Genomic DNA, 13,013 nt, shown 5'->3' with positions numbered 1-13,013 from the left:
AAATTTTTAGCAGGGGTCACTGTGTGTAAGGGCGCACAGTATCCTACACTGCCTTTGAGGTGGCTGACTAACACACCAATCCGAGTCAGACTCTGCTCAGTTAGTTGAATTAAGGGCTGTTACCATGGCTTTTCAGCGATTCTCACAGGAACCTTTGAATTTGGTTACTGAAGCCGACTAGCAAAAGCTTTGTATACAATTAATCACCTTACAGTACCACAAAATTCAAATAATCCTGTTATTCTGAATCATTTTCTCTCATTGCAGTCTGCAGGCGACAGACAGCTGCCCCGGGCAAAAGTCTGGGTACGGAATTTACTCACTAACCAGTGGGAAGGCCCTCATGAGCTTATCGTTTGGGGTCGTGGGTATGCTTGCGTTTCCACAGATACTGGGATACGGTGGCTACCTGCAAAATGCGTTCGCCCTGACCTACGGCACCAGAGGCAGAACAGGCAACCTCCAAATGATGACCAGAACGCCAACCATCCAAATGGTGACCAGAATGTAGATCATCAGCCTAATGACTCTTGTGATGATGACCAGGATGTCGACCATCAGGCAGATGGTCCTTCTAGAAGCAGAGACTGGGATGGTCCTTCCACAAGCAGAGACTGAACTTTAAATTTCTTGTTATGGAGTCAGATAGTTAAAGCCTTAAGGACATTTTTAGAATTAATAACTGATGTAGATTTCTATTTAGGATTAATAGTAGAGTTGTTATCTTATCAAACAAAAAGGGGGAATTGTAGATACAAAAATGCTGTTAGTGAGGATCTTCTTGCTATTTTCTAAGTCCGTGAGAGACTTTTCTTTCTCACAGAAGAGGTAGCAGGGAATGTAAACAACCAAGGCACCTGCAACCTTGGAAAGTCTTGTTTATGGTATAGTAGAAAAATATTTTGACAATGGATGTTTTAGGATTTTAGCCAATCACCCCAAGGGGTGGCTGATCCTTGTCCAATTAGACTATGAAGAAGAAAGTCTATAAAAGAGTTTGTAAAATAATTAAATAAATCAATCTTGCTGCACAATTCTTGCCTGCTGGATCTTCTCCTCCTCCTCCTCCCTATGGCTGCGGGACACAGTGATATACCCTAGGACCCAGGCCTGCGGTAATACCCAATCACTCTTTCCATGAAGAACTTTTCCTAATATTCAACCTAAACCTCCCCTGGTGCAGCTTAAGACTGTCTTCTTGTCCTGTTGCTGGTTGCCTGGGAGAAAAGACCAGCCCCCACCTGGGTACAACTTCCTTTCAGGTAGTTGTAGAGAGTGATAAGGTCTCCCCTGAGCCTCCTTTTCTCCAGGCTAAAAAACCTCAGCTCCCTCAGCCACTCCTCGTAGGACTTATGTTCTAGACCCTTAACCAGCCTTGTTGGCCTTAGCATTACAAGGGAGGGAATCATTTAACCAATAGAATAAGAGAACTGTGTTAGGAGAATTGTTGGGGAGGATGAAAGTTTGGTAAGAACGTTTCACAGGTATGTAGGGTTGGCAGAAAGGTCTGTGAATGTAGAAGCTGGGGATGAGATAGAAATGAAAGCAAGCTTTGATATAGAGTAAAAGATGTTTTGCTGAAACACTGATCGCTGAGTAACTGAGAAGGCAAAGGTTGGAGATGAGTTGGAAGGAGATTTTTAGGAGCAGGACAAAGGTATGTGACTACAAACAAAGACATGTTTTTCACCAAGTAAATAAGTCTCAAGAAGAGCATAAGTAAATAGAAAACACGTCTTTACCAAAAAGAGAGATATGGCAGGCAAACAAGAAATGTTGATGTAGCAAGAAGAAGAAAGGTCTGAGAATTTTCCACTGTAAGCTTAAATTGTAACTTACTCTTGTGATTGGATAATAATGACTATAATATGGTGACGGTAGTAGCTATGATAGGCTATAGGCAAATGTAAAGGTATTGTGTATGGTGCTTATTGGTTGTTATGTGTTGAGAGTCTTTCTGAAGAATGGCTAAAAAGCAAGGGTCATGATGACACAGCAGGTTTAGTGAAGATGCAGACACTGAGTCCTTGAGCAAGAGGTTGCATAGATAACAGAATGTGCATTCAGATAAGAAAGAAGACAGAAACCATATGGAAGAGGAAGATAAGACCACCGTGTTTGCAGATCCCACGGAATAGCTCCCACCAATGAGGAGCTCAACTTTTGCAATATGTATGAACTAATTAAAGGTACTATAAGTAAGTGTAGTTTTGAAAAATAAATCGAGACTTGCTGAACATCATGCCTTGAGTGCTTGTCTCCCGCGACTCCACCCAACATCTGGCACCCGAACAGGAGAAGTTGCCCTTGCCTTATGCGATGGGGGAGTTGCGTTGGGGTCGGGTCCCGCAGCTAGACGGACGGCGAAAGAGGTCGCGTATACTGCAGCGATTTCCTCCGCGCCCGAGTGACCGCACAGGCGGGCTCGCCGATACGTGCTGCCGAAGCCTGGAGGGGCTAGCAACGGTACCGTCGTAAGTATGGAAAGGCAAGCAGCACAGGAACTTTTCAAGGCTTTTTTGCTTAAGCGTAATTTTAAGGAGATTAATCTTGATAAAGACCTCCCCGCCCTTTTAACGCATGCGCGCTCTTACGGTTTTTTCGCTGACCCCCACTCCATTCATGAATTAAGTCAGTGGCGCGCGTATAGTGACAAACTCTGGGATCTTGTCTTAGATGACGATAAGCCAGCTAAAAAGATAGCTAAACTATGGAGAGTTGTTTATAATGAACTTTTAATGGTACAGGCAGAAAAGAAAGCCGCAGAAAAGATTAAAGTTGCACAGGACCGTAATCGTCTTTACGGGGAACATGGTCCCTCTCCCTTCTCTGGTCCGCCTAATCCCCCCACCTTTGCTACGGTTCACGTACCCCCTGAGGCTCTTGCCTCTGAGTTGCCTTCCGCGCCTCCCCCCCCCCCCACCTCCTGCTCCTCCCACGCCTTCTTTGCCGCAGCCTGCTCCTCCGCCCTTGCCTCACCCGTCTCCGCCGGACTGTTCTCACTCGCGAAACCCCTTTGTTAGCCCTGAGCCTGTCCCTGGGGCAGAGTCTGACCTCGCGGAGGCCATGGCCAAGGGTCATAGAGAGCTGTGGGCAGCTCTCGCTCGTGACGGTTTGCATAAGGGCGATGCAGAGATGCTAGCGGCTGCCCAGGAAAGCTTGGCTTTCCCTGTTCTGTTTGTTCCTAATCCACAGGGAGGCAATATTGCGCAAGTTACTAACCTCGACTGGAAGCTGTTAGCTCAGCTACGAGCAACGGTGGGGAATTACGGTGTTACGAGCGAGCCCGTAAAACAGATGCTTGATTATATTTTTAATGCCTTTACTCTCCTTCCTGCTGACATTAAAGGCATCACTAAATTAATGTACACCCCGCACCAGCGATTACTCTTTGACGCTCGCTGGAGAGAAGAAGCAGCTGTGAGCGCAGATCTTAACAGACCCCAGGGGGACCCCTTGGCTGACATTACGGTTGATGAGTTACTAGGACAGGGTCAACATATGAGGGCTGAGGCTCAGGCTGCACTAGGCCCTGCTAAATTGCGGGAGGCCATGGCAGTTGCTAAGAGAGCCATGGACAAAGTTCGAGCCCCGGGTGGAATTCCTATGTACATGAGCATTAAGCAAGGTCGGGAAGAGTCTTTAGGCTCTTTTGTTGATAAAGTCATGGAGGCAATTTCAAAAGCCGGGGTGCAAGAGCACATGCACGACCCATTATTAAAACAATGTCTCCTACAAAATGGTAACCAAGCCACTCGCGCTCTCATTACTTCCACCCCAGGGGATTGGACTGTCCAGCAGCTCCTAGAAAAGGCTGCTACCATGCCCACTGGCTCTCAGCTGTTCTTAGCACAGGCTTTAGAAAAGTTAGGTGAAGGATTAAAGGAACAAGCCATTAGTTCCCAAAATCAAGTGATGGCAGCCCTTGCTCCCCTCCAAGCTGTTGTGGCGCACTCCCGCCCGGCCCCAGGTGGCCGAATGAGATGCTATTGCTGCGGAAAAGCCGGTCACATTCGTCGCGAGTGCACCGCTGCAGGCATCTGGTGCAACAAATGCCAATCCAATACGCATAACTCAGCAGCATGCCGCAATAGTAGCAAGAAACAGGGAAACCCCCGACCCAGCGCGAACAGCAGCCGCGCGACGACACAAGTAGCAGCTTCACCAGCGCCACTTGCCCCCGCCCAGCAACAAGCGGGAGCCTCGGCCTGGACCTGGCAGCCTCAGTAGACGTTGAACTACTGACGTCCGAAATTCATTGCGTCCCTACCGGCCTCATGGGACCCGTACGCATCAATGGTCAAGCTACGGGAGGACTTATTGTAGGCCGCTCATCTGCAATCACCATGGGCCTTTTAGTAGAGACTGGTCTCATTGATGCTGACTCCACTGGAGAACTTTTTATTCTTGTACATACTGATTACCCCCCCATAAGGATACCTGCGGGGCAAAAATTGGCACAGCTGGTCCCGCTACCACATTTGACCTCAAGCATCCCACCTGTTCACGGCTCACCCCGCCAACCCTTAAGCCCTGGCTCTACCGGAACTTTAACTTTGCTTACCATTGACCTCGCCTCCCGTCCCCGAAGGTGTTGCTTCCTGAGCCACAAAGAGGAATTTATCACGCTAGAAGGTCTTCTTGATACAGGAGCTGACTCCAGCGTCGTCGATCCAGGAAAATGGCCTTCAAATTGGCCTATATTACCAGCGACGACCGTAGTTACAGGCATCGGAGGGATGAGACTGGGCCAAAAATCTCCCTTGATTCATATTGAAATTGATGGTAAACAAGTACCAGCCACGTTTTCTATCATGCCTCTACCTCCTACAGTGGATTGTCTTCTAGGCAGAGATGTTTTAGCCCAGCTAGGCCTTGTGCTTACCAATGATCACCATTTACATTAGAGGCCATTGCTTGGACATTCCCGTTGCCACTATCATGGATTACTACCGAACCTATAGTGGTTAAGCAATGGCCCTTGAAACGGGAAAACCTAGAGCAAGCTCATGCTCTAGTCACCGAGCAACTTCAACAAGGCCATCTTAAACCATCCACCAGTCCGTGGAACACTCCTATTTTTGTCATACGACAAAAGACTGGTGCGTATCGTCTCTTACATGATCTTCGTGCTGTGAATCAACAAATGGAATCTATGGGAGCGTTACAACCAGGTCTCCCAAATCCTGCGATGCTGCCCCGAAATTGGCCCCTTTTAATTATTGATCTAAAAGACTGCTTTTTTACTATTCCGCTGCATCCTGAAGACACGAAGCGCTTTGCTTTTACTCTACCAGCCTTAAACAAAGGAGAACCAGCAAAGCGATTTGAATGGACAGTCCTGCCACAAGGAATGAAGAATTCACCAACCCTGTGTCAATTATATGTTGATGCTGCTCTGCAACCCTTACGGAAGCAATTGCCCTGTGCCATCATTTATCACTACATGGACGATATTCTTTTCGCTCAAGAAGAACCTTTCACCTCTAATCAAGTGCAAATGATCATCACTTCTTTAGCTGCCTGGTCCCTTGTTGTGGCACCCAACAAAATACAAGTTTCTGCTCCATGGAAATATCTAGGATGGACTATTACCGCTCAGAGAATAAAACCTCAGAAGTTACATATTCAAGCATCTATTTCAAACCTAAATGAGGCCCAGAAACTTCTAGGAGACCTACAATGGCTTAAACCCATTACAGGAATTCCCAACATGCTATTGGAACAGCTACGTCCTTTGCTAAAGGGCACAGACCCATGTACTCCTGTGATGCTTACGCCGCAACAGTCTAAAGTCTTGCAGCAAATTACATCCTGTATCTCCAGAGGCTTTGTTGACCGTCTAGACCCCGACACCCCATTATCCTTAACTGTCTGGAACAGTAGAGAACATCTCTTAGGAGCCATTACTCAGCAAAAGAAAACGGGGGACATCTCCATTCTAGAATGGATTTCGCCCCCCTTGCAGCAAAGAAAAACAGTCACTCCAAAGATTGAAAATTTAGCAACTCTTTTAAAGAAAGGACGTCTACGCACCTGGGAAATTAGTGGCCTTGAACCTGCAGTTATCTACCTCCCCATGGAAAAACCTACCTTAGACTGGTACCTACTCAACTCCTCGCAGCTCACTGAAGCATTGCTCTCTTCTGGAGCAGAAGTTCGCACCGGCCCATTAGCTCCAAAATTACTCAACTGGTTGGGAAGCTGGACCTGGATATCCAAACCGTTGCAGCACCGAGGGCCTATCCCTGATGCTCTGACAGTTTTTACTGATGCCGGACGCAGAACCAGGACAGCTGCCGTTGTTTGGCACTATAATCAACAATGGTGCCACCATAAGATCGCAGCTACCCCTACTGATACATTACAAACCTTAGAACTTGTAGCAGTACTGTGGGCCGCCCTTCATTTTTCGGAACCCCTCAATGTCATTTCAGACTCTCTTTATGTTGTAGGAATTGTTTCTAGAATCGAGGACGCTGTCATCAAGGAAGTGAAAAACCAGCGACTTTTTGATCTGTTATTACAACTAAAACGTCCCCTATGGGTTCCGGCCAAATGGACTAAGCCTGTTGTCACTGATGAGCAACCCACAACAGAGGAAGAAAAGAAGGGTACAGAGGAAGATCTCACAGATCCTGCAGGAAGTTGAGCAGCGGTTTTGCATTACCTTCCTTGTGGACTCTGAACAGGAGATAGAGGGTTATCTCCTCCCACATTTGCAGAGACACTTTTTGCGTTTTTGCCAATCTGCTTGCTTTGCATGTAATTGTAATAATCATAAGGCGTGGGTAAGATTGCTTTGCGGAGGCTGTAATTTACAGTGGTGGGTCCACCAGCAACATCTATCAGAAGGGTTTTGGTGTCAGTCTTGCAGTTTTCACTGGCACCGTGAGACGGCTCAAGGAGCATTAGTACAACTCACAGGCAAAAATATCATTGACAGTTTGCAATTAGTTGAAAATCTTGAAGATCTGCGGCTAAGAGAATTAGCATGGTCAGTACAGCATTTAGCAAAAAAGCCGATAGCTACTCTGTAGTTTTGCAATCCTCGTGCCAACCAAATATTGGGGTCCCCATTCAGTGGCAAGTTGACCCAAGAAAGTGGGATCATGTTTGCCGGCGGTTTAAGCATCGTGCTGCTAATCGCAGGCTCAGTAATGGGTCACCCCCTTTCCTATCCTCCTAAGGTGTTTGACCCTAGAGATAATATCTGGGTCTCCTTGGCACGTGAATTGAACACCACAACATTCTGTGCCTCCTTAGCCTCGCCCAGTGCCCCCTTCTTAACATGTTTGATTGGGGTGCCGTTAAATGATAGTACTTGGCATCTCTTTGTTACAGAGACTCAAGACTACCCGGAGCCTCTGGCCCTTGGCTACCACTACTAACGTTACGCATGGGCTACAAGAGTATGATAGCTGGGATGATAAACTCCCGGTGGGCCCTGAGCCACAAGAGATAGAACTAGTTGATTCTCTTAACGCTACAGCCTGTATTTATATTAATAGTTCACGTGATTTATGCCAAGAGGGCAGCCTTAATGGCTGTCGACTGAATGAATCCAACCCCACCTTGATTTATCCTATTGGCAATGCTTCACAGTGGGATTTAGAATGGTGCAACGTTACCGTGAGAAATCGATCTCTTGCAGCCCCTGGAACATTTTTCCCTCGAAAGTTACCCAGAGGGTTTTTCCTAATTTGTGGGAATCGTGCCTGGTCAGGTATTCCATCCAGGCCTGTAGGTGGGCCCTGTACCTTTGGCCAACTGAGTCTTGCACTTCCACAGCACCATCCTAATGCTACACACCGAACACGATGGCGGAGGTCTTTAACAGAAACTATAACACCTGAATGTCAGGATGACCTCACGCTATGGAGCAAATCAGAAGTGCTTTTTACCTCCCTTTTTGTTCCTGGTGCAGCTGCGGCACGAGCCCATCGTCACTTAGAAAAACTGGCATGTTGGGTAGTTAAACAGGCAAACGGTACCAGCCGAGTGTTGTCTGAACTTGCAGAAGATCTGAGTTCAGTCCAACACGCCCTGCTTCAGAATAGAGCAGCTATAGATTTTCTACTCTTAGCCCACGGCCATGGCTGTGAAGACTTTGAAGGAATGTGCTGTATGGATCTTGAGGATCATTCTAAGTCCATCCACGCCGAAATTAAGAATTTGATTGAACACTCCCAAAAAATAAAGAAAGACTCCGGATTTTTCGGATTAGAAGGACTTACAGAGTGGATGGGCTTAGAAGGATGGATGAAAAGTGTGATTAAATTTTTAATGCTGTTGCTAATAATTGTTTTGCTTGGTTTACTTATGCTTAGCTGTATAATGTCATGTGTAAAAAATTTAATTTCGAAGTCAGTCAATATGACTATGATCATGCAAAAAGAAAACAGGGGAAGTGTTGAGAGTCTTTCTGAAGAATGGCTAAAAAGCAAAGGTCATGATAACACAGCAGGCTTAGTAAAGATGCAGACACTGAGTCCTTGAGCAAGAGGTTGCATAGATAACAGAATGTGCATTCAGATAAGTAAGCAGACAGAAACCATATGGAAGAGGAAGATAAGACCACCGTGTTTGCAGATCCCACGGAATAGCTCCCACCAATGAGGAGCTCGACTTTTGCAATATGTATGAGCTAATTAAAGGTACTATAAGTAAGTGTAGTTTTGAAAAATAAATCGAGACTTGCTGAACATCATGCCTTGAGTGCTTGTCTCCCGCGACTCCACCCAACAGTTATGTGTTAAGATACTCTGCAAAGAAAAGTATCTAATGCTTTGTAACTTGAACAGAAAGTGGCTTCAGATATGCCCACAGCTGGAGCGGGCAGCTGTAGGGCTGGCTCTGGATACCCACTCCCTGAAATGCTGTAATTTCACCTATGCAATAAACAGCTTTCAAGAGAGCTGCCTGAAGTGCAGACAGCCTTCGTGAAACTTTCTCCTATAGCCAATTAGCCAATGAGCATTAATCCCTTTGTTTGCAAAAATGTATAAATAATGAAAAGTTTTGAACAACCTCAAGACCCCCACCACTGAGAAGCCCAGGGTGAGGAAGGACCAACAGGACACTGCCGGATACATGGGTGGTGACTATATTCTGCTTGATCTGTCTGTTTCTCCCTTATCTTTTCTGTTTCTTTCTCGCTACCTCACATTTTACTGTTAAATAAAATCCATACTATTGACTTCAGCATATGGTCTGGTTTGCACCTTAATTTGGGTAGAGGCATCTCTCAATCAGATCTTAACAGTTTCCCTCTCAGTTGTCTCTTCTCAAGGCTGATCAGGCCCAACTCCCTCAGCCTTTCTAGTTTTCTTTCACTACAGCCTCTCAGTTATAACCCTTTGGTCATAGCTCCCCAGAGATTTTACTCTGAAGATCCAGAGGATGGCAGGGATGGTACTAACAAATATTAAAATGATCCTTTGCCTCAAGAATAGAAAAATGTTATCCCTGAATGTTTCCCTCAAAAACAGGGATTAAGAAAGAACTCTGACCTCCTGCCTTTAGTCAGTCCTTAATGATTTACTAAAATAAATTCAACTCTCCAAATTGCCCTAGTGGCCTTTTATAAGGCAGGTAGAGATGACATACTACAGGAAATTGCAATCAACAAGAGAGCAGCAAACAATATTGCCATAAAAACATTCCATGCACTAATCTATAAAGTAGCATTTTAAGAACACCTAAAGGTCAAGTCACAAAATTTGTTGGGGAAGGGGGATGTTCTTTGGAGAAAAGCAGGAAGATTTGTTTGTCTGACAAAACCTTAAACCTATAAACCAAGTGCCTGATATTCAAACAGACACATTCAAACGCATCCTCTTAAAAAAACCCCAAAAACACAGTAAAGGCCTCGAGGATGAGGCAGTCTGCAGTCTACTATAGTCTCTTCTCTTCTAAAAATATCTAGAGTTCTCCCCAAATGGGCCATGAATTATTATTAGATGTATGTTGAACATTTATAGATGTTCCAAGCTAACCAATTCATTTCACAAGCACTCCAGTTAACAAATAAGATGGGCACATCAAAAGACATTGCTTCAGTCTTTTTTTAAACTACTGATACCTATTCTTTTGCATGATAAAAGTACAGTCCTATAGTTGGCCTGAAACCAAATTGCTTTTCCCTCCATATTTCCTGTATTACTTCTGGCAAACGACTCAGGTGCATATATAATTCCAAAGGTATTTAGGTACCCAATCCCAGATGTAGTCTTTCAATACTTATGCATATCTAGATAAGCAATTACAGTGCCTTGGAAAATGCAGATCACAGCTCCAGCTCAAGCCTGGAGGAGATAAATGAAGAGCCACCTCTGCTGTTTACACTGGGGGTTTGGTTTAGCCACCTATATAGCTACACCCTTTGAGAGACCTTGGAATGAGGACTGAAAACAAGTGAGGATGCTAAACAAGAAAACATGTAAATGTAAAAAAGTTTTTTTAAAAATATAAATGTTTAGTTTAGGATTAAGAAGGGTTGACTTATTTTTTTCTTTTTAAGATTGATTGAACGCTGTTGTCCTCAAATAAAGAAACTCAATTCTTTCCATGAGATTTTTATAACTGAGCTCCTCAGCTACACTACAGCCCCTTCAACCCAAGCAGTGTTAGTGCTGGAAGAAGCCTTAGCATAGGAAACTCTCTGGCAATCTAAGCACTTTAACCATCAGACCTTTCTCAACACTAAAGCCTAACTCAGAGTGATTCCTATTTAACTGACTTTTATTCCTTCTGTAGGACTGTCTAGGTTGGGGGGGATTCAGTGAGTATGTAGTATTCCCTCGGCAGCACTTCTACAGGTGTGGATGCTGTAAGAAGGACAATGTTCTCCTTACAAACAAAGATCGAGATAGTGAATGTGTTAGGGGAAAGTCCATAAGTGCAATATAAAAGATATTCAGCTGAAGATAAAATAGGTCTGAAAAGAAATACTGGGTTTCACGCTTCACGGGCACAGTTTTCCCAGTTAGAAAGTGGTTAATGAATTTTCAAAGGTTCAATAATAATTAGCATTTATAAAAGCCCAGTAGTTATTCATCATTCTCCCTTCAGCTTGCAGTAAGGGCACCATAACGCTAGGCTCTCCTGAGACCGCCGAGCCTTGCCAGGCGCCATGCGAGCACCGAGCCCAGCTTCCCGCACGCAAGGACCGAAATTGAAGGGGGGGGGGGGGGCGGACAGGGGAGGAGGGGGTGTGTGGTATCCCACCAACAGCACAACCCACACGGCAGAGATGGAAAGAAGGCTTGCTGAGCCGCGCCACTCCGCCCCACTCCCCCGCCCCGGCCACACACTCTCACACACACGCACACTCCGGAAAGTGACAGGGAAAGATAGCAGCACCACGGGGCACGCCACCGGCTCCAGCCGCCCTCCGACCGCATTTCAGGGCCGCCCAGATTCCTCTCTAGGGAAGGAGCAGGCAGCATCAGGGCCCGGTGGTCAGCCTAGCGCGTCAGCGCAATGCGCTGACTGCTTCCACCCCCCCCCCCCCAGCAAGCACCAAAGGGTGCGGCAGGGACTCCCCGTGAGGAAAGGCCGTAGGACAGGGGTGGGCGAGGGGCCCCCCGCCTCGAAAGCGGTCAGTCAGCATCATGGCCCGCGTCTTTCCCGCAGCCGCCTCTCTCCCTCCTCACCCGCAGCTCTTCGAAATCCGCCATTTTCTACCCGCTGATGGTGGTGCTGCTGCCGCCGCCGAGCCCCACCGCCACCATCGTGCACCCTGTGCGCGCCCCCGGCACGTGACGGAGGAGGGTAGCTCCGGCGACGAGGGGGAGGGCGCTCCGCTCCTCCTGCATGACGGTCTGCCTCTCCCGCCCTGAGGGAAATCGTGAGAAGAAACCTGTCATATTTAGTACGGACACACCCGCCGGTACCGGGCCAGGCCCATCACGGTTCCTAGCAGGCCCCAACCGGCGAGGTGGTAGGGAAGAGGTAGCTCCTCGGGCCCCGCCGAGCTCCGGCAGCAGCTCCAGACCTGTCAGGAAAGCTGAGCACTCCGGGGACATGATCCCGGTGGGATCACCCCCCTTGGGGCTGCCGCGTTCCCTCTCTCCAGGATCAACACCACAGAAAACATATTCGGCTGTTAAAAAAAAAAAAAAAGAGAGGAAAAACAAATAACCCAGGCTTGCGCTTTAAGTGGATTAAATGGAAAGGTTGGCCTTGCACCATTTTACAGCCTTCTTAGTTTTATCCATCTAATCAAGAGCATTTGTGTTATAATGATGATGTATGTGAAAAAGGAGGTTCACTCTCAGTAAAATTTAAAAAAAGTTTCATAAAAGGGACAATTAAGAGACAACAGCAAAAAGGGTTTTACGGCCGGGTGCTTCAGCAGAGAGCCAAAGGCACATCTCTACATCCAAAAGATCGTCTTTAAAAGTACATCTCTTATTGCATATTCATCAGAATCATGAATGATTCATAAATTCTTTGGAGTTTCTGTGTATCATCCCATCAGCCTTATCTTCCTGCTTGGCTCCATTCCATCTCTGCTCCCTCCATCAATTCTTCTCTCTGGTTTCTGGTTTTCTTCTTCTCTGATAAGATACTCCAGGAATGTGAAGACTTTCTCTGCCTATCTTTTCTAAATTGACTACATAAACAATAGACATTCTATATCATGTATTACATTACAGAACTAGGTAAAGTTTTTCTAACATTATGTAAAATGCGAAAAGCCAACATCACAATATATTCATAACAATCCCTCACTTTTCCTTTTTTTTTACAAATCATTTGGTTTGAGCAGTATCCCTTGTTTTCTAGCCTTTATTATTTGCTCATTTTTTTCACAAATCAACCTTGCTTCTTCAAAGGGGTCTTTGATATCATTTTTCTTCTTCAACACCATGATCTTTTGTGCCGTTCCAGATGTAGCCAATTTTGGTTCCACAGGCATTGGTACTATTTGCATGCCTTGGACCACAGTAGATATTAATCGTATAAAACAGGGGACCAAGCAAGGGAGAAATATCAAGCCTGCGGTG

General features: G+C 46.0%; 1 protein-coding gene across 1 annotated transcript in view; it reads right to left on the bottom strand.

Annotated features, from left to right (window-relative positions):
• LOC309584552 (E3 SUMO-protein ligase PIAS2-like) overlaps positions 1-11,732 on the bottom strand; it is a gene marked incomplete at its 3' end in the record, with an annotated part of 129,246 nt that extends 117,514 nt beyond the window's left edge. The window contains exon 1 of the mRNA XM_082300599.1: positions 11,658-11,732. Coding sequence (XP_082156725.1) covers positions 11,658-11,681 — 24 coding nt within the window. The 5' untranslated portion in view covers positions 11,682-11,732. The remainder of the gene's footprint in view (positions 1-11,657) is intronic.
• Positions 11,733-13,013: the final 1,281 nt, after the last annotated feature.

Source organism: Coloeus monedula (genome assembly GCF_965178545.1).
Source record: "Coloeus monedula genome assembly, chromosome: W".
Classification (NCBI taxonomy): Eukaryota; Metazoa; Chordata; class Aves; order Passeriformes; family Corvidae; genus Coloeus; species Coloeus monedula.
Note: the sequence above shows the minus strand (reverse complement) of the source record. Positions and strands in the feature narration are given on the sequence as shown.